The sequence below is a fragment of the Eptatretus burgeri genome, chromosome 14, assembly GCF_056783735.1.
Source record: "Eptatretus burgeri isolate ZD-2024b chromosome 14, Ebu_testis_v1, whole genome shotgun sequence".
In the NCBI taxonomy this organism is placed as follows: domain Eukaryota; kingdom Metazoa; phylum Chordata; class Myxini; order Myxiniformes; family Myxinidae; genus Eptatretus; species Eptatretus burgeri.
The window spans coordinates 62,858,981-62,882,102 of record NC_140974.1 but is presented as its reverse complement, the minus strand read 5'-3'; the positions used below and the strand labels follow the sequence as shown (position 1 = coordinate 62,882,102).

Below are 23,122 nucleotides of genomic sequence, written 5' to 3'. Positions count from 1 at the left end.
TAAAAAACTCTCGTGTCCGGATCTTGATCCGGATCTTCTCCAAAATCGAATCGACTCGTCCTTATCACACACCCAACCTGTTCACCAAGTTTCATCCGAATCCGTCCACAACTTTTTGAGATATCATGCTATATATCATTTTTGGCCCAATCCCTAAATAGTGAAGAATCACTTTAAAAATTAAAAAACTCTCGTGTCCGGATCTTGATCCGGATCTTCTCCAAAATCGAATCGACTTGTCCTTATCACACACCCAACCTGTTCACCAAGATTCATCCGAATCCGTCCACAACTTTTTGAGATATCCTGCTATATATCATTTTTGGCCCAATCCCTAAATAGTGAAGAATCACTTAAAAAATTAAAAAACTCTCGTGTCCGGATCTTGATCCGGATCTTCTCCAAAATCGAATCGACTCGTCCTTATCACACACCCAACCTGTTCACCAAGTTTCATCCGAATCCGTCCACAACTTTTTGAGATATCCTGCTATATATCATTTTTGGCCCAATCCCAAAATAGTGAAGAATCACTTTAAAAATTAAAAAACTCTCGTGTCCGGATCTTGATCCGGATCTTCTCCAAAATCGAATCGACTCGTCCTTATCACACACCCAACCTGTTCACCAAGTTTCATCCAAATCCGTCCCCAGCTTTTTGAGATATCCTGCTATATATCATTTTTGGCCCAATCCCTAAATAGTGAAGAATCACTTTAAAAATTAAAAAAAACTCTCGTTTCCGGATCTTGATCCGGATCTTCTCCAAAATCGAATCGACTCGTCCTTGTCACACACCCAACCTGTTCACCAAGTTTCATCCAAATCCGTCCCCAGCGTTTTGAGATATCATGCTATATATCATTTTTGGCCCAATCCCTAAATAGTGAAGAATCACTTTAAAATTTAAAAAACTCTCATTTACGGATCTTGATCCGGATCTTCTCCAAAATCGAATCGACTCGTCCTTGTCACACACCCAACCTGTTCACCAAGTTTCATCCAAATCCGTCCCCAGCTTTTTGAGATATCATGCTATATATCATTTTTGGCCCAATCCCGAAATAGTGAAGAATCACTTTAAAAATTAAAAAACTCTCGTTTCCGGATCTTGATCCGGATATTCTCCAAAATCGAATCGACTCGTCCTTATCACACACCCAACCTGTTCACCAAGTTTCATCCGAATCCTTCCACAACTTTTTGAGATATCATGCAATATATCATTTTTGGCCCAATCCCGAAATAGTGAAGAATCACTTTAAAAATTAAAAAACTCTCGTTTCCGGATCTTGATCCGGATCTTCTCCAAAATCGAATCGACTCGTCCTTGTCACACACCCAACCTGTTCACCAAGTTTCATCCAAATCCGTCCCCAGCTTTTTGAGATATCATGCTATATATCATTTTTGGCCCAATCCCTAAATAGTGAAGAATCACTTTAAAAATTAAAAAACTCTCGTGTCCGGATCTTGATCCGGATCTTCTCCAAAATAGAATCGACTCGTCCTTATCACAAACCCAACCTGTTCACCAAGTTTCATCCAAATCCGTCCCCAGCTTTTTGAGATATCCTGCTATATATCATTTTTGGCCCAATCCCTAAATAGTGAAGAATCACTTTAAAAATTAAAAAAAACTCTCGTTTCTGGATCTTGATCCGGATCTTCTCCAAAATCGAATCGACTCGTCCTTGTCACACACCCAACCTGTTCACCAAGTTTCATCCAAATCCGTCCCCAGCGTTTTGAGATATCATGCTATATATCATTTTTGGCCCAATCCCTAAATAGTGAAGAATCACTTTAAAATTTAAAAAACTCTCATTTACGGATCTTGATCCGGATCTTCTCCAAAATCGAATCGACTCGTCCTTGTCACACACCCAACCTGTTCACCAAGTTTCATCCAAATCCGTCCCCAGCTTTTTGAGATATCATGCTATATATCATTTTTGGCCCAATCCCGAAATAGTGAAGAATCACTTTAAAAATTAAAAAACTCTCGTTTCCGGATCTTGATCCGGATATTCTCCAAAATCGAATCGACTCGTCCTTATCACACACCCAACCTGTTCACCAAGTTTCATCCGAATCCTTCCACAACTTTTTGAGATATCACGCAATATATCATTTTTGGCCCAATCCCGAAATAGTGAAGAATCACTTTAAAAATTAAAAAACTCTCGTTTCCGGATCTTGATCCGGATCTTCTCCAAAATCGAATCGACTCGTCCTTGTCACACACCCAACCTGTTCACCAAGTTTCATCCAAATCCGTCCCCAGCTTTTTGAGATATCATGCTATATATCATTTTTGGCCCAATCCCTAAATAGTGAAGAATCACTTTAAAAATTAAAAAACTCTATTGTCCGGATCTTGATCCGGATCTTCTCCAAAATCGAATCGACTCGTCCTTATCACACACCCAACCTGTTCACCAAGTTTCATCCGAATCCGTCCACAACTTTTTGAGATATCCTGCTATATATCATTTTTGGCCCAATCCCTAAATAGTGAAGAATCAGTTTAAAAATTAAAAAACTCTCGTGTCCGGATCTTGATCCGGATCTTCTCCAAAATCGAATCGACTCGTCCTTATCACACACCCAACCTGTTCACCAAGTTTCATCCGAATCCGTCCACAACTTTTTGAGATATCCTGCTATATATCATTTTTGGCCCAATCCCTAAATAGTGAAGAATCACTTTAAAAATTAAAAAACTCTCGTGTCCGGATCTTGATCCGGATCTTCTCCAAAATCGAATCGACTCGTCCTTATCACACACCCAACCTGTTCACCAAGATTCATCCGAATCCGTCCCCAGCTTTTTGAGATATCCTGCTATATATCATTTTTGGCCCAATCCCTAAATAGTGAAGAATCACTTTAAAAATTAAAAAAACTCTCGTTTCCGGATCTTGATCCGGATCTTCTCCAAAATCGAATCGACTCGTCCTTGCCACACACCCAACCTGTTCACCAAGTTTCATCCAAATCCGTCCCCAGCGTTTTGAGATATCATGCTATATATCATTTTTGGCCCAATCCCGAAATAGTGAAGAATCACTTTAAAATTTAAAAAACTCTCATTTACGGATCTTGATCCGGATCTTCTCCAAAATCGAATCGACTCGTCCTTGTCACACACCCAACCTGTTCACCAAGTTTCATCCAAATCCGTCCCCAGCTTTTTGAGATATCATGCTATATATCATTTTTGGCCCAATCCCTAAATAGTGAAGAATCACTTTAAAAATTAAAAAAACTCTCGTTTCCGGATCTTGATCCGGATCTTCTCCAAAATCGAATCGACTCGTCCTTGCCACACACCCAACCTGTTCACCAAGTTTCATCCGAATCCTTCCACAACTTTTTGAGATATCCTGCGATATATCATTTTTGGCCCAATCCCAAAATAATGAAGAATCACTTTAAAAATTAAAAAACTCTCGTTTCCGGATCTTGATCCGGATCTTCTCCAAAATCGAATCGACTCGTCCTTATCACACACCCAACCTGTTCACCAAGTTTCATCCGAATCCTTCCACAACTTTTTGAGATATCACGCAATATATCATTTTTGGCCCAATCCCGAAATAGTGAAGAATCACTTTAAAAATTAAAAAACTCTCGTTTCCGGATCTTGATCCGGATCTTCTCCAAAATCGAATCGACTCGTCCTTGTCACACACCCAACCTGTTCACCAAGTTTCATCCAAATCCGTCCCCAGCTTTTTGAGATATCATGCTATATATCATTTTTGGCCCAATCCCGAAATAGTGAAGAATCACTTTAAAAATTAAAAAACTCTCGTTTCCGGATCTTGATCCGGATATTCTCCAAAATCGAATCGACTCGTCCTTATCACACACCCAACCTGTTCACCAAGTTTCATCCGAATCCTTCCACAACTTTTTGAGATATCACGCAATATATCATTTTTGGCCCAATCCCGAAATAGTGAAGAATCGCCTTAAAAATTAAAAAACTCTCGTTTCCGGATCTTGATCCGGATCTTCTCAAAAATCGAATCGACTCCTCCTTGTCCCACACCCAACCTGTTCACCAAGTTTCATCCAAATCCGTCCCCAGCTTTTTGAGATATCATGCTATATATCATTTTTGGCCCAATCCTAAATAGTGAAGAATCACTTTAAAAATTAAAAAACGCTCGTGTCCGGATCTTGATCCGGATCTTCTCAAAAATAGAATCGACTCGGAGTCCTTATCACAAACCCAACCTGTTCACCAACTTTCATCCAAATCCGTCCCCACCCTTTTGAGATATCCTGCTATATATCATTTTTGGCCCAATCCTAAATAGTGAAGAATCACTTTAAAAATTAAAAAAAAACTCTCGTTTCTGGATCTTGATCCGGATCTTCTCAAATCGAATCGACTAGTCCTTGTCACACACCCAACCTGTTCACCAAGTTTCATCCAAATCCGTCCCCAGCGTTTTGAGATATCATGCTATATATCATTTTTGGCCCAATCCTAAATAGTGAAGAATCACTTTAAAATTTAAAAAACTCTCCTTTACGGCTCTTGATCCGGATCTTCTCCAAGATCCAATCGACTCGTACTTGTCACACACCCAACCTGTTCACCAAGTTTCATCCAAATCCGTCCCCAGCTTTTTGAGATATCATGCTATATATCATTTTTGGCCCCAATCCGAAATAGTGAAGAATCACTTTAAAATATAAAAAACTCTCGTTTCCGGATCTTGATCCAGATCTTCTCCAAAATCGAATCGACACGTCCTTGTCACACACCCAACCTGTTCACCAAGTTTCATCCAAATCCGTCCCCAGCTTTTTGAGATATCATGCTATATATCATTTTTGGCCCAATCCTAAATAGTGAAGAATCACTTTAAAAAATTAAAAAACTCTATTGTCCGGATCTTGATCCGAAATCTTCTCAAAATCAGAATCGACTCGTCCTTATCACACACCCAACCTGTTCACCAAGTTTCATCCGAATCCGTCCACAACTTTTTGAGATATCCTGCTATATATCATTTTTGGCCCAATCCCTAAATAGTGAAGAATCAGTTTAAAAATTAAAAAACTCTCGTGTCCGGATCTTGATCCGGATCTTCTCCAAAATCGAATCGACTCGTCCTTATCACACACCCAACCTGTTCACCAAGTTTCATCCGAATCCGTCCACAACTTTTTGAGATATCCTGCTATATATCATTTTTGGCCCAATCCCTAAATAGTGAAGATCACTTTAAAAATTAAAAAACTCTCGTGTCCGGATCTTGATCCGGATCTTCTCCAAAATCGAATCGACTCGTCCTTATCACACACCCAACCTGTTCACCAAGTTTCATCCAAATCCGTCCCCAGCTTTTTGAGATATCCTGCTATATATCATTTTTGGCCCAATCCCTAAATAGTGAAGAATCACTTTAAAAATTAAAAAAAACTCTCGTTTCCGGATCTTGATCCGGATCTTCTCCAAAATCGAATCGACTCGTCTTGCCACACACCCAACCTGTTCACCAAGTTTCATCCAAATCCGTCCCCAGCGTTTTGAGATATCATGCTATATATCATTTTTGGCCCAATCCCGAAATAGTGAAGAATCACTTTAAAATTTAAAAAACTCTCATTTACGGATCTTGATCCGGATCTTCTCCAAAATCGAATCGACTCGTCCTTGTCACACACCCAACCTGTTCACCAAGTTTCATCCAAATCCGTCCCCAGCTTTTTGAGATATCATGCTATATATCATTTTTGGCCCAATCCCTAAATAGTGAAGAATCACTTTAAAAATTAAAAAAACTCTCGTTTCCGGATCTTGATCCGGATCTTCTCCAAAATCGAATCGACTCGTCCTTGCCACACACCCAACCTGTTCTCCAAGTTTCATCCAAATCCGTCCCCAGCTTTTTGAGATATCATGCTATATATCATTTTTGGCCCAATCCCGAAATAGTGAAGAATCACTTTAAAAATTAAAAAACTCTCGTGTCCGGATCTTGATCCGGATCTTCTCCAAAATCGAATCGACTCGTCCTTATCACACACCCAACCTGTTCACCAAGTTTCATCCGAATCCGTCCACAACTTTTTGAGATATCATGCGATATATCAATTTTGGCCCAATCCCTAAATAGTGAAGAATCACTTTAAAAATTAAAAAACTCTCGTTTCCGGATCTTGATCCGGATCTTCTCCAAAATCGAATCGACTCGTCCTTATCACACACCCAACCTGTTCACCAAGTTTCATCCGAATCCGTCCACAACTTTTTGAGATATCCTGCTATACATAATTTTTGGCCCAATCCCTAAATAGTGAAGAATCACTTTAAAAATTAAAAAAACTCTCGTGTCCGGATCTTGATCCGGATCTTCTCCAAAATCGAATCGACTCGTCCTTGTCACACACCCAACCTGTTCACCAAGTTTCATCCAAATCCGTCCACAACTTTTTGAGATATCCTGCTATATATCATTTTTGGCCCAATCCCTAAATAGTGAAGAATCACTTTAAAAATTAAAAAACTCTCGTGTCCGGATCTTGATCCGGATCTTCTCCAAAATCGAATCGACTCGTCCTTATCACACACCCAACCTGTTCACCAAGTTTCATCCAAATCCGTCCCCAGCTTTTTGAGATATCCTGATATATATCATTTTGGCCCAATCCCTAAATAGTGAAGAATTACTTTAAAAATTAAAAAACTCTCGTGTCCGGATCTTGATCCGGATCTTCTCCAAAATCGAATCGACTCGTCCTTGTCACACACCCAACCTGTTCACCAAGTTTCATCCAAATCCGTCCCCAGCTTTTTGAGATATCATGCTATATATCATTTTTGGCCCAATCCCTAAATAGTGAAGAATCACTTTAAAAATTAAAAAACTCTCGTGTCCGGATCTTGATCCGGATCTTCTCCAAAATCGAATCGACTCGTCCTTATCACACACCCAACCTGTTCACCAAGTTTCATCCGAATCCGTCCACAACTTTTTGAGATATCCTGCTATATATCATTTTTGGCCCAATCCCTAAATAGTGAAGAATCAGTTTAAAAATTAAAAAACTCTCGTGTCCGGATCTTGATCCGGATCTTCTCCAAAATCGAATCGACTCGTCCTTATCACACACCCAACCTGTTCACCAAGTTTCATCCGAATCCGTCCACAACTTTTTGAGATATCCTGCTATATATCATTTTTGGCCCAATCCCTAAATAGTGAAGATCACTTTAAAAATTAAAAAACTCTCGTGTCCGGATCTTGATCCGGATCTTCTCCAAAATCGAATCGACTCATCCTTATCACACACCCAACCTGTTCACCAAGTTTCATCCAAATCCGTCCCCAGCTTTTTGAGATATCCTGCTATATATCATTTTTGGCCCAATCCCTAAATAGTGAAGAATCACTTTAAAAATTAAAAAACTCTCGTGTCCGGATCTTGATCCGGATCTTCTCCAAAATCGAATCGACTCGTCCTTATCACACACCCAACCTGTTCACCAAGTTTCATCCAAATCCGTCCCCAGCTTTTTGAGATATCCTGATATATATCATTTTTGGCCCAATCCCTTAATAGTGAAGAATTACTTTAAAAATTAAAAAACTCTCGTGTCCGGATCTTGATCCGGATCTTCTCCAAAATCGAATCGACTCGTCCTTGTCACACACCCAACCTGTTCACCAAGTTTCATCCAAATCCGTCCACAACTTTTTGAGATATCCTGCTATATATCATTTTTGGCCCAATCCCTAAATAGTGAAGAATTACTTTAAAAATTAAAAAACTCTCGTGTCCGGATCTTGATCCGGATCTTCTCCAAAATCGAATCGACTCGTCCTTATCACACACCCAACCTGTTCACCAAGTTTCATCCAAATCCGTCCCCAGCTTTTTGAGATATCCTGATATATATCAGTTTTGTCCCAATCCCTAAATAGTGAAGAATTACTTTAAAAATTAAAAAACTCTCGTGTCCGGATCTTGATCCGGATCTTCTCCAAAATCGAATCGACTCGTCCTTGTCACACACCCAACCTGTTCACCAAGTTTCATCCTAATCCGTCCACAACTTTTTGAGATATCCTGCTATATATCATTTTCGGCCCAATCCCTAAATAGTGAAGAATCACTTTAAAAATTAAAAAACTCTCGTGTCCGGATCTTGATCCGGATCTTCTCCAAAATCGAATCGACTCGTCCTTATCACACACCCAACCTGTTCACCAAGTTTCATCCAAATCCGTCCCCAGCTTTTTGAGATATCCTGATATATATCATTTTTGGCCCAATCCCTAAATAGTGAAGAATTACTTTAAAAATTAAAAAACTCTCGTGTCCGGATCTTGATCCGGATCTTCTCCAAAATCGAATCGACTCGTCCTTGTCACACACCCAACCTGTTCACCAAGTTTCATCCAAATCCGTCCACAACTTTTTGAGATATCCTGCTATATATCATTTTTGGCCCAATCCCTAAATAGTGAAGAATTACTTTAAAAATTAAAAAACTCTCGTGTCCGGATCTTGATCCGGATCTTCTCCAAAATCGAATCGACTCGTCCTTATCACACACCCAACCTGTTCACCAAGTTTCATCCAAATCCGTCCCCAGCTTTTTGAGATATCCTGATATATATCATTTTTGGCCCAATCCCTAAATAGTGAAGAATTACTTTAAAAATTAAAAAACTCTCGTGTCCGGATCTTGATCCGGATCTTCTCCAAAATCGAATCGACTCGTCCTTGTCACACACCCAACCTGTTCACCAAGTTTCATCCTAATCCGTCCACAACTTTTTGAGATATCCTGCTATATATCATTTTTGGCCCAATCCCTAAATAGTGAAGAATCACTTTAAAAATTAAAAAACTCTCGTGTCCGGATCTTGATCCGGATCTTCTCCAAAATCGAATCGACTCGTCCTTATCACACACCCAACCTGTTCACCAAGTTTCATCCAAATCCGTCCCCAGCTTTTTGAGATATCCTGCTATATATCATTTTTGGCCCAATCCCTAAATAGTGAAGAATCACTTTAAAAATTAAAAAACTCTCGTTTCCGGATCTTGATCCGGATCTTCTCCAAAATCGAATCGACTCGTCTTTGTCACACACCCAACCTGTTCACCAAGTTTCATCCGAATCCTTCCACAACTTTTTGAGATATCCTGCTATATATCATTTTTGGCCCAATCCCTAAATCGTGAAGAATCACTTTAAAAATTAAAAAACTCTCGTTTCCGGATCTTGATCCGGATCTTCTCCAAAATCGAATCGACTCGTCCTTATTACACACCCAACCTGTTCACCAAGTTTCATCCGAATCCGTCCCCAGCTTTTTGAGATATCCTGTACACAAACAGACCAACGTAACCCCCGTCCACCTTCGGTGACGGAGGTAAAAAGATTGCCTTGAGATGACACAATGAAAAGTTCAAGTTCCAACACGGAGCTTGATCCCCTGACCAGACATACTTTGGGGGAAATGCATCGCTCGGTCCACTGGGATATCGCCAGAAGTAGGGTAAGAATACTGATTCTGGCTCACTTTTCCCCATGTAAATGAATGGGGGATTTTCAGCGATTCATATTTTTTTCCCTAAAAATAAATCCCCTTTTTATCCCAAGGTATATTTATTTGTCTCCCCTTTTAACCTGGAGGTTGAACCTCATTGAATTGAACACCTGGGGGTTGAACAGCTCACTCATTGAACCTATAAAGATTTGTTCATTCTCAAATTCCTTCAATAGTTTAATTTTCTTTGCACAATAATCCCCATCTAAAATATTGACAAACAAAACATTTGAATCTTTATATTTTTGAAGATACCCCATTTGTGCCATTACGAAATGATAAACTTCTCTTAATGCTCTTGTTTGACCACCTCCTGAGCCACAGGTTATTTTTTGTTAAGCCCCGCCCACTTTTCTTAAAGCCCCGCCCACTTTTGTTAAGCCCCGCCCACTTTCCACAAGGTATTCAATAAGCCCCGCCCACTTTTCTTTAAGCCCCGCCCACTTTTGCTAAGCTCCGCCCACTTTTCATAAGGTATTTTTTCTAAGCCACGCCCACTTTTCCTAAGCCCCGCCCACTTTTGCTAAGCTCCGCCCACTTTTCATAAGGTATTTTTTTCTAAGCCCCGCCCACTTTTCCTAAGCCCCGCCCACTTTTGCTAAGCTCCGCCCACTTTTCATAAGGTATTTTTCTAAGCCACGCCCACTTTTCCTAAGCTCCGCCTACTTTTGCTAAGCCCCGCCCACTCTTACATCATTTCCAGTTCATCTCTGACTCACAAAGAAATCACTAGAAAATTACAGGATGTTATGGTTTTGAAAAATTTCCCAATGAAGGCTTGCCTAGGCTTGCCCAGGGAATTTCCAAAGGAAACCACACCCACCAGTCTTTTTCTATAAAAGCTTCAAACCCAGGCTCCATTTTAAACATTTGTTCTTGCTGGCAATGGTGTGCTGTGTGCTTGCCTCGAACTCTCTGTCTTGTATGGAACTCAACCTTCAAGTTGATGAACTGGATTCAAACCTCTTATCTGTTGAGGTAAGATTTTTATTTTCCTATTTTCAAACTTTGATTGAAGCATACTCATTTAATAATTAAATAACTTAATTACTACATTATTATTTTCTCTCACAGGAAATTGTATCTGAAATACAAAATGAAAATACTGCTTTTGCTACAACTTGGGAGGAAATTGTTGGCTTGGTTGAAGACCTTATGAGCGACCAAGACCTTGAGTGGGATGACTTTGGTGTTCCTTGGAACTCTCTGTCTTGTATGGAACTAAACCTTCAAGTTGATGAACTGGATTCAAACCTCTTATCTGTTGAGGTAAGATTTTTATTTTCCTATTTTCAAACTTTGATTGAAGCATACTCATTTAATAATTAAATAACTTAATTAATACATTATTATTTTCTCTCACAGGAAATTGTATCTGAAATACAAAATGAAAATACTGCTTTTGCTACAACTTGGGGCGAAATTGTTGGCTTGGTTGAAGACCTTATGAGCGACCAAGACCCACAGAACGAGTTCGTCCTTGATGACCCAACCAAAGAGTTATACCTTGGAGACCAGCAAAATCCTGAAAAAGAGTTTTACAGCAATAGTACTCATTGTGAGTTATCAAGACAATACCCACTGAACAAGTTATACGTTGATGAGCCAGAATACAAGTTTTACCTTGGAGACTCACAAATTTTGAAAAAATCAGTAAATGAGTTCTGCCTTGATGGTTTAAATAACTACCTTGGAGACTCAGGAAAAGGGTTCTGCCAAGATGGTTCTAAATATGGGAACTACCTTGGAGACTCACAAATTTTGAAAAAATCAGTAAATGAGTTCTGCCTTGATGGTTTAAATAACTACCTTGGAGACTTGGAAAGTTGGGGTTATTTTGAAGACTTGAAATGCTACCACTCTTTGGGATTTAAACCTATCAAGAAAGTTCTTACTCCCTCTTTCTATGTCATCAAACCTGAAAGCCTTAAAAGACAGAATTGGAAGAAGAGAAAAAAAAAAAAAAACGTAAAATATATATATATATAGGTGGAAATCTCATTTTGAAAAAGACTGTGTTGGGTGAGGATTGAGTTGGGGTTGAGATTTTGAATGTGAGGGTTGGGGTTGAGATTTTGAATGTGAGGGTTGGGACACACACACATACACATCAACAAACAAAAGTTAAGCCTTGACTATTCAGTTGAGGATTCTGTGTTTGGGGTTCACAGATGTAAGAACGTCCACCCCTTGACACACATTATATACTGTTATACACCTCGGACTTGGCCCTCGAGTGTCCACAACGGTGTATAGTAGGAGGGAGTGAAGCGCCAACCTATTGCTCCCATTGCACACACACACACACACAAACAAAAGTTAAGCCTTGACTATTCAGTTGAGGATTCTGTGTTTGGGGTTCACAGATGTAAGAACGTCCACCCCTTGACACACATTATATACTGTTATACACCTCGGACTTGGCCCTCGAGTGTCCACAAAGGTGTATTATCTGCTTAGTTTTGTCTTTTGTAATTCCTGTGAATAAAATGAACCTAAAATCTCTTCCCGTTCCAAATCATATATTTTATAAGTCCAAGGAACTGTATCTATTACATCAACAATTTTAAAAAGTTCTTTCGTCCATCGTTCAGTAAAACCCTTTTCAAAATGAGATTTCCACCTATATATTCTTACGATATCACCAACTTTGAACTTAGGTTTTCTGACATTAATGTCTTTTTCATATTTTAATTTTGTAAATGTTTCTGATGGCTTCATATTCGTTGACGTGTGAATCGTGTCATTATACTTATCCACAATATCCTGAATAAAAGATGACCATTGTTGTGAACCGAGTTGTGTGAATTTTTTATATAGTCTCTCTTTTAAGGTACGATTAAAACGTTCAACAACAACTGCCTTCCCTTCATTAAAGGTACTGTATAATGTAATACTGTTATTTTTTAGAAAATTCATAAATGTCTTGTTATAAAACTCTCTACCCTCATCAGTCCACAATTTTTTAGGTTTTCTCTTACTTTTATTAAATATCTGTTGAAAAGCTAACATAAGAGTATTACCTGTTTTAAAGGGACAACCCACGCATATCTACTCCTCAAATCAATAACGGTTAAAGCATACTTGTACCCCTTATCATTATTGAGTTCAATCAAATCAGCAGACCAGATATAATCAACTTCCTTGGAATAAACTTTCCTTCTCTGAAACTTTGTGAATATTGGTTTATGTAATTCATCAGCTAATTGCTCTTCAGTCTTAATGGCATCATTAGAGCCTATAAGTTATTTGAATTTCCAAGTCCAAGTTTCAATTTAGCACTAATCATCTTCTTCACGATGAACCTATCAACTTTTTCTCTCAAGGTTGGATTTTGTATCAGAGACAAATTATACAACATTTCTCTATCGGCTTCATGCTTTTCTTCCAACGTTGTGGTATTCCCATAATCAATATCGTGTCTCATGCACACTTCATCAACTCTATTGATTGGTTTACTCCAGGATTTAGGATTGTCTGCCTCATCTAATCTTTTATCCAAGTTTGTGCCTGGACCACAGAAAGAATAACCTGGAAGATGTAATTCCCCTGGTATTCCAGTAGTTGTAAATTTACTTCCTGATAAAAACTTTTGTATATCTCCTCCGAGTTTGTGTTTGGAGATAAATTGATTTTTTTTTTTGAACCACACACCGAACATATACCTTTTTGTATAACCCTGTTATTTTTACTTTTAATATATGAAATATTTTTAGTATTAGTTTTCTTTTTACATTTGAGACAATAACTCATTTATTTATGAGAAAAATTCCTGCAGAGTGCAAAAACCTTTTTAGTTTCCAACATGCACATTTGAATCTTAATTTTTAAAACATAAAGAATCCTTAGAAATGCCTTCACTCTCTCCTCCATTTATTTAAGAAAAAACTTGAATTAAAATGAATAGCTTGACGATGTCAATAGTCTTGAAGAAAATATTGCAAATAGACTTGTCAATTCTTTGTTTTCCTCCTCGGTGGGTTGAGTTATTTTCTGTAATACCACCAATCTTTTTGACTCTCCCTGGTGTCAATATTTTGATATTTATTCATACTCTCTATCTCCTCCCTCTCACTCTTCTGCTTTTCCTCCTTCTCTTTCTTCTCCCTCTCTCTCTTCTCTCTTTCCTCCCTCTCTCTATTCTCTCTTTCCTCCTTCTCTCTCTTCTCCTTTTCCTCCTTCTCTTTCTTCTCCCTCTCTCTCTTCTCTCTTTCCTCCCTCTCTCTATTCTCTCTTTCCTCCTTCTCTCTCTTCTCCTTTTCCTCCTTCTCTTTCTTCTCCCTCTCCTCCTTCTCCTTTTCCTCCTCTTCCCTCTCTTCTTCAACTCCTTCCTCATCCCTTACTATCCTTGAATCGCTTACACCCCATAGAATATTATACATATATTCATCAGGATTTCTTGTTATTCCTGTATCCAAAATAATTTTTTTACAACAGGAAACCAATAAAATTTCTTTTGAATTTCTAAAAGAGCCTTACCTTTTCTTAACCTTATAATTTTTTCATTATTTAACATTCTAATTAAATCTAAAGTTGTCGGTTTATCAACATCAGCATAATGCCAATCTTTTATTGAAAATACCTCATTCTTATGTTGTAGAACATATTTATTAAAATAACGAATACCCTTTTCTTGAAGGTATGCTTGGACACAGAAATGATAATTTTCTTGAAGCCTTCTTGCTGTCATTTATGTATTAGAAATATATGTTAGAATAATATTATGGCACGAAACACCTCCCCATCTTCCCATAGTTAAATCATTTTGTATTTCCTTACTTATTATATATAATCCTGTTTTTTCTGTTTTCATGAGATAAACAAGGGCAAAACCATTATTATATTTACCCTTATTAAATTCTTTTATTTGTTGTTTACTAATCGTGGCCCCACAAAACTCATTCTCGATACCAAGTGCATAATATTCTTCCTTACGAGACTGATTTAATTGTTCCAGGTCTTCGAGGTTAATTTTAAATGACCAATTATACCCTAAATCATTCATATCATACCCCCATTGTTCTATTCTCATACAAACGATACGCCCTTCTTTATAAAAATTTATTTTAATTCGAACTGTGAATTCTGTATGACCTGGAGATAATATCAACACTTCTGTATCTTTGGAATACACAGCCGTTTTATTTAAGTATATATATTGTGATAAATCGTTTAATCTCACCAAGTCATTCGCGTCAGTCGGGCTTGGATAATTTTTTAATTTATAAGCATTTTTCATGTTAATATTTTTGTTTATATTATATTTATGTCGTTCAGCCTGTGCCTTTGTATAATAATTTGATAAATCAATATCCAGTTCTTGAGATACACCAAAGATAGAACCATCTTTACCAACATAAGTCATTTATATTAGATTAAAAATAATATCATAAAATTTTTTATTTTTGTTGAGTTGAAATAACACATATAGACATAATTGACCACAACACTTGGAATTTAATTCTTGGACTTGAAATGTTTGATAAACACCATTCTGTAAGAATTTTATGACTTCAACAGGTGGTGGAAGACCAAAACTATCAAAATAATATTTGTCTTGACTATTAAAAATACAAACCCAATGAGAACCGTTCCCATCATTATCTTCTAAGTTCATAATAATATTCTTTGTATGTTTCAGCACATTTGTTAATTCATCTCTCATACAAATAACCACATTATGAATTTTTAATTTCTTACAATATTTGGCAAGTTGTAAATTTGATGTTGTATTCTTTCCAAATTCTTTCAACCACTCATCAATGCTCATTTATTTATTAGAAAGATATAATCCATTACCTCTTTTCGTTAATTTTACACCTGCTTGTGCTATAGAAGAAAGCATATCTCCAACTAACAATCTCGCTTTATCAGGCAGACCTTCAAGTTTTTCAGCAAAATCTACAATTACACCACTTCCACTAATTTGTTTCTCCAACTCTTTGTTATGTCTTTCCAATTCTTTTTGAGCCTGGAGTTGAGCCTTCCTTTCGTTGGCAGTTTTGACCGCTGTTGAAATACCACCCGTCAATGCTCCAACCGCACTTAAACCAGCAAATAAAGGAATTAGAAATGGGAGAAATCCTCCACTCGTCTCTCTTATTGAATATTTTTTCAACATTGGTTTTGTCATTTTAATTTTAAGTGAGCCAGTGTCATTCAAGATTTTAACCTGTTCTCTTGTGAGCAAAACATCAATTCTTACTGCTCCTTTTCTCTGAATTGTATTAACGTTAATCGTACAAGGCTTTTGATTTTGAACACAAGATGATAGTTTATGAAGATTGATTTGATTAACATATACCCCAGTTGGTACTTTGCCACTCATTTATTTAACAAAAAATTATGTGAGACTAATCATCACACCATTATCTGTATTAATCTGCAATTCTGTTTCTTCCAAAAGCAAACAATATGTATCAACTTCTTCACTCTCTCCTCTTTCAATGTATAGGGAAGTATCCACTCGATTAGACTTTATAGTTTCCTTTTGAGCGCTCAGGTCAAACGCATAGATTGTATACAAACTTTTAAATGCTGTCATATCCAAAATAGGTTCTTTATTTCCATTACTTTCACACACCTTTTGGTAAGACTTGTATGCTTCAGCAAAATCATTTTTTCCCAATTAATTTCCAATCTATCTCGTGGATAAAATGTTCCATCTAGAGAAACGCGAAGTTGTTTCACCTTAGCATTATCACTCAATGCATTATTCTTATCAGTTGCAGTATCACCATCTGGCTTTTTAAAAATCATCCACAGATATCGTGGCTTTCCTTCCAGAACACCCAAATTCCATGTGTAAGTAGTTTGATTGAGTTTAACGTGTTGACATCTTCTTTTGAGGTATGATACACTGAGTGGTTTCTTTGAGTTAAGTCTTCGATTCAACATCTCTTCTGTTTTAAGATTAGGAGTATATTCACTGATATACCAACTCATCTCCTCAATTACAAATTTATTCTGTTCACCAAAAGCACTACCAACACCAAAAAGCAATCTATTTTCATTATCATTCCTTTGTAGTTGAAATCTAATTTTAAGACCATACAGAACTTTATCATAATCACAAAATCCAAATATACCTTTAAGAGGAACTGCCACAGTAAAACTATTTTCTGCTTTTGTATCATCATTATACATTCCTTTCCTTTGAATATATCCAGGGTCTGTGTTTGTTCCCGTTGACATATCAGGAATAAAACCTTCGACAGACCCCTTTCCCATTCTATCACTGAATGTATAGAGTGTAAATTTCATCATTTCAGATACAGCAGAGACATAATCAACCGCTTCAACTTCTTGTGTTCCAATATACAATCGCACACTATCAAACATTTTCCAGAAGAAATCATTTACAAGTGTAGCGTTTGTGTTATTCCCAGCCTTAGTGAATTTAAATTTACACAACAAGAAACTTTCGGAGAGATTCAAATAGGTTTGTTGATTATTTATTTCAAAACTTTTTGTACCATTTGTATTCCAGTCTGTTCCAGTTATTGCATTTACCTTGAAGTAATCTTCTTTTTTAGTGGAGTTTGAGATAATAATAGTATCATCCAAATCATAGATACTATCAATTGCTTCCATACTTGTATTTATTTAGGAAAAAAGATGTTAAAACTTTTGAAACCCTGTTCCAAGTATTTGAATTATTTTCTGTCGTTCTTGGCCGGACAACTGAGTTTTACCTTTCTTAATTTCTTTTATTGCTTGTAATTTATGAGATTCCTTCTGAGCATCTTTTATACTCTTTACAGCACCTGCTACATTTCCCACAGCAGAAGCAGTTGAACCAATTAGGTCTTTATGTTTAAGAATAGTTGAACCAATACCCATGAGAGTATCAATTATCCCATCTCCTCTAAATTGATGTCCGACACCCCTTTGTCTCTTAGGTTTATAGTATCCTCTACCAAGATACATACCTTCACCCTTGTAGTACGGGAAAGGAACATCCCATCCCCTGTAATTATTTTATATTTTCCCAACTCGTGCTTCCTCACAATAACCATCGTATTTATTTATTGAAAAACTTCACGTAGGTGAATTCTGATGGATATAACTTCTCCATTAAAAGAAATCACACGATTATCTTGGTCGGTTATCCTAAAATTTACTCTGTGTATGGTTTTTCCTGACACAGGTAGATAAACCAAATTTTTAGGTTCCATATTGAATTTATAACCAATTGGGGTTGAGTATGCGCTGAATGAAAATATTGTATTTGTTTTTTTCCATCATTATAAGCACCATCAATCAAATCACAGTGAATTAACACCGAATTTATTCCTGAGGATATTTGAATGACATTATCACTGTAAAACGTCCCATTAGTTTCAATCTTTTTTGAGGAGAAACCTAATAACTCTCTAAATGAATTATCAATTGTGAAATCAACCTTGTAGTTATTTTTAACTTTAATCGTTGATTTTGAAGTATGTTTTTGAATGTTTATAACAATATTTTTTGGTTCATCACCCTGTTCTTTCATAAGACGAGCAATTTCGGAAGATATTTGAGAAATCTCGTATGCTCCGGTGAGACTGTTATCGTTTTGTATCCACTTCCCGGATTATAACTAAACTTGTCATTTTTCTCGGTTATATTAAATAAGGTATTATAAGTTTCCATGGACAATAAAGATGCCTCATATTCTTTTGTTGTGTCAAGTTGTAGTGGGTATGGGAATGAAGATGTGTGGTCGCTTGTTGTGAAATTAAAACTCAGGATTGTGCTTCTCATCTTATTTAATATGAGATAAAATGTCTTTATATTGAGATTTATTAATTATTTTCATGTTCATCAACTGGTCTAAAATGGCTGATGCTTCATTAAAACAATTGTTATTTCCAGCCTTCTTACTGCCTAACAACAATAACAGTCTATTAACTAATTGCGATGGGTCATTTGGAAGAAAACTAATACCTGAACCAAGGATACTTAAAGCCTGAATAATGTGTTTCTCCTTCTCATTCTTCCTACTTTTACCAGAAAGAATAACCTTATAATTTAGAGTGTTCAGCAAATCAATATATACTCTATCATCATTATTTTCCATATCCAATGGTTTATCAATATACTTTGATTCATCCCTCACAGTTGAACCTTGTCTTCCATCTTTTGTGAGAAGAAACATTAATCTCGGAGTTAGTTTAACAGGGGGTTGAGCAGAACTTAAGAACCTTAATTCATCATTAAATATCAATACCTTTTCTTGAACAAGATGAAATATTGCTGGTTGTTCTGTTGGAATGAGTCCTGCTTTGGTTTTTGAATCCGCTGAATATTCATTGTTTTGAATAGCATTCACAATATAATCAGGGGTTGATTAATCTCTTCCAGTTGTTGAAATAAACCTTCATCATCATATTCTAATTCTCCTAAATGCTCTAATTCTTCCTCCGTCATTTGACTGAAATCTTTTAACATTTGAAGCTTTCTAGGAGTATATTCTACTGTGGGAACTGTGGAAACATCTTTCATTTTTTCTTGGGAAGTTTTTAAAAGTGGTTTAAAAAATTTCTCTTGTTTTTTTCAAATGCTTCTTCGCCCGTTAGTTTCTGTCTGCGTTTCTTCTTTATGTCTTCCTGTTGTTTTACAACTTTTGAAACCAACTCTTGATGTTCCTTAAATCTTCTTGCTCTTTCTTTTGTATCCATTTATTTATTGTAAAATATCATTTAATGAATTGTAAAGATTAACAGGGAAATTTTCCTTTTCTTCATCATTCAAGTAGATGTGTTCAAATAAATCCTTTTCTTTAAATATTTCATCAAATTCTTTATTAACATTAATGCGAGTTGTAATTTCTTCTTCACTAATCCTTGCATCTCTGCTTTTCATACGTTTGCGTTGAGTTTCTTCATCAACATCAAAACCGAATGATAAAATCTTCACTCCGCTCAGATATTTAATAATTTGTCTCGTTCCTTCTGGATTAGTTTCTAATATCCCAACACCACCAGATTTTAGTTTCCTTAACTCACTCTTACAATGTGAATATTTTGTTGTACCAAGAGAAACCTCCTCAAATATTTGTCCTTCATTCCTCAATCGCATATGTTTCTCCACTGAAATATAGTGATAATCTTCACCTTTTACTTCTCCAGGTCTTATTGCTCTAGTTGTTGTTGATACAATGCGTATCACGGGGTGTTTTTTAAGTAAATTTACAATATTCTCATTTGTACTACACAAGAACCTTGATTTATGAAAGTTTTTTCCAGAAGCAGATTTACCCACAAGATTTATAATAATAGTTGTCATTTATATATGTAATTGTTTATAAAACAAAAAATATATCCCTTAATATCTCATCTTGTTTCACAACAATATATTTATATTTTTCAGTCGTGTGCTTCATGTAATCCTCAAATTTCTTTTTACTACATAATGTAGAACAATTATCTCTCCAAAAATTATTGATATCTATTGAATTTAACTTGAATAAAATAAAAGTATTAGCATTGTTTCTGATGGAACGACGAGGAAGTTGAAAGTACGATTGACTAAGATAAATACAATTACAAGAAGAATGTCTCCCTCTTGTGTAGTAGCTGTCCATTACCGTTTGGTTTCTCTCATTAACACAATCATCAAAGATAACGAGGTTCTTTTTGATTTATCCAAATCTTGGGGAGACGGTATATCATCCGTATTATCACTAAGAATACAAGTTATAAGATTTGATTTCTTTTTACATCTCTGTGTATCACAAAATAGTTGAATTATATCTTCAATGTTATAATCATTTAGGTTTTTTTGACGTTTAAATAAACCGATTATATCTTCTTTTTGAAGACCAGCATTAAAACCTTGTGAGAGTAGTTGATACTCTGGTTGAAAACTCGACTTTGTGAAAATTATTAAATTATCATAATCTAAAACGTTGGGAGTGAGGAGCATCTTTAAAAGTAAGCAGGTTTTTCCACATCCACTTGAACCAACTATGAGACATCTTAATGAATTTGGGAGATTTTTATGGTTGTTAAATTTTATCTTATTTTCCCAAATAGGTAAAAAATCATTCATTTATATATTTGAAAAACAGGTTATTTAATTTATTATTGGCTTTTTTAGAAACTCTATATTTTATCCTAAGTTCAGGTTTAATTTCAAGATAATCCATTATTTTATTTATACAATATCTTGTGTTGATATTTCCCTGAAAATTACATCCATGAATAATATACAACAACAATCCTTTGAACATTTCTCTTATACGTTCAGTTTCTTCCCTTGTAAGGAAAGGTGTGTTATCATCCTCATACTTTACATTCATTTCTCTAATCAATCTTGTAAAGTAATTCATTTTTGGTGTAAATCTAAAAGAATTATTTTCCTTTTTATATTTTTTATTATCATTAATTAGAAGATAATCACAGAATATACATTGTTTATAGGCTTTTGACTCTGTGTTTAATCCCGATGTTTCACACGCAGGACAATTCTCAAATTTGTCATATGGAGAATCAGGAAAGTCTAGCATATTTATAAAGTAAAACTTTACTTAAACTGAAATTCATCTATACTTTCAGTTGTATATTACCATCGATATCGATATACTTTTTTCATTATCAGATTCAACGACAACATTTTTTATATTAAAGGTAATTTTAAAATTATCGTTAACTACTATTGAACGAAATGTCATTTCACCTGATATATTAACATCCTTTATTTCATCAGGATTTACATCTTTAGGGTTGTTGAAAAAAATACAAATTTCTCCTTGCATATTACAGATGGTCTTATCTTTTCTTTCTAAAGCTTCATCCATAAGGTTTTTGTTCTTTGATACTTTTTCTTGTTTCATTGCTTTTTCTAGTTTTGAATATATTACTAGAAGGAGAGGAGAAACTTTTGTTAGAGATACTTTAATTGATGTTCTACCAGGTATACTAAAAGCCCTTCCACTGAAGGAAATTGAAGAACTCATATTATTTACCATAATAGTTTTTATCCAATAGTTGTTATATTTATCTTTGTTCAATTTTACATCCTTGACATATTTCTCAGTATCTTTAACAGATGAAGAGATTGATTGAAACTTGTCTTTTGTGTCTTGAAACATTGTATTTATTAAGTGAAAAAGTTGGAGGATAAAATGTTTTTAAGCACAGATTCACCTATAAATTAAACGAAATTTTCATCAAGAAAATTTTAGTTTAAGCAAAGTTTTATTCTATAAATATGGTGAATACAACGTACTGCGATGTTTGTAATCACGAATATAAACATTATAGAAAACACCTCCGAACCAACAAACACACATTTAATCTATTTCATCAAATATCTCCTCTTGAGTTGGAAAGAAAACATTGTGATATCTGTTCAAAGGATGTTTTGAAGAGTAGTTATAATCAACATCTTCAATCACAAAAACACAAGAAAAATGAGTTTAAAGTAAAGGGAGACTATTATATTAAAAACACTGATGGGGCATTTAAAGGGCATATAAAAATAAGGATTTTTCAATTTGGAGAACCCGGTCCATCATCAATAGCTGAATCAATTGAAATAGTGAAACCCGATGTTGAAAAATTTATTAAAAAGACATTAAAAGAAATGAAAACTTTAAAGTTTTATATGGGAGTGAAAATGAATATGAAAAGACAAGATGAAGAACATACTCCTTATATGAGAACAGGTCTTCATTTTATAACATCATTTCAAGATTTTTTGAATAGTGGGGTTTATGAAGAACTATCAAGACAAGAGGAGGATGTTGATAATACAGTGGTAGGAAGTGGATTCAATATTAAAAAAATCATCTTTTAGATATACACATTCTAAAATCAAACCCTCTTAAAGCTTCTTCTTATATTGAATTACCAAAAGAAATAAAACGAAAGAAGGCAGTTGTTAATATTAAGAACAATGATAATAAATGTTTTCTCTGGTCTGTTCTTGCTCACTTTCATCCACCAAAATGTAATTCAGAAAGAGTAAAACAATATATGAAATATGAGAATACCTTGGACATTAAAGATTTTAAATTCCCAATGCCACTAACAGATATTCCTAAATTTGAGAAAAAGAATAATCTTTCTATTAATGTATATGGATTAACGGATACAAACAAAGTTCAAATATTAAAAATTTCAAACAACTATAAAAATGAAGAAACACACATTGACCTTTTATATTTTAGTGTTGGAAAGAATTCACATTACATATACATCAATAATTTATCAAGATTAATCTCTTCTCAGGTATTCAGAACAGCAAACAAAATATATCCTTGTAAGCGATGTCTTAATTCATTTCATACAAAAGAACGATTAGAACAACATTCAAAATATTGTAGTAATCATAAATCAGCTGTAATTACAATGCCTAAACCTGGTGAAAAGATTTATTTTGAAGATTATAATAAATCTATCATGCACCCATTTGTGATATACGCTGATTTTGAATGTATCCTTAAAAAGATAAATACTGCTTCTCCTAATCCAAAAGAACCATATACAAATAAATATCAAAAACATATTCCTTGTGGTTTCTGTTATTATATCAAATCATCT

At 35.4% G+C, this 23,122-nt stretch overlaps 1 protein-coding gene and 1 long non-coding RNA gene across 2 annotated transcripts in view; one reads left to right on the top strand and one right to left on the bottom strand.

Moving 5' to 3' along the window:
• The window catches only part of LOC147013387 (uncharacterized), a 44,092-nt gene that overhangs the window by 16,599 nt on the left and 4,371 nt on the right, over positions 1-23,122 (bottom strand). The gene's annotated exons all lie outside the window — the stretch shown is intronic.
• LOC147013388 (uncharacterized) lies at positions 9,525-12,384 on the top strand. Its single transcript, XM_085855172.1, has 3 exons — positions 9,525-10,568; positions 10,665-10,859; positions 10,956-12,384. The coding sequence occupies exons 1-3, from the start codon at positions 10,476-10,478 to the stop codon at positions 11,577-11,579; spliced, it is 912 nt and encodes a 303-aa protein (XP_085711298.1). The 5' UTR covers positions 9,525-10,475; the 3' UTR covers positions 11,580-12,384.

Excerpts from the sequence above, each read along its gene's own strand:
- LOC147013388 (XM_085855172.1), top strand. The coding sequence starts at position 10,476 with ATGGTGTGCTGTGTGCTTGCCTCGAACTCTCTGTCTTGTATGGAACTC. Across the intron at positions 10,569-10,664 it reads CAAACCTCTTATCTGTTGAG|GAAATTGTATCTGAAATACA; the intron begins GTAAGATTTTTA and ends TTTCTCTCACAG. Across the intron at positions 10,860-10,955 it reads CAAACCTCTTATCTGTTGAG|GAAATTGTATCTGAAATACA; the intron begins GTAAGATTTTTA and ends TTTCTCTCACAG.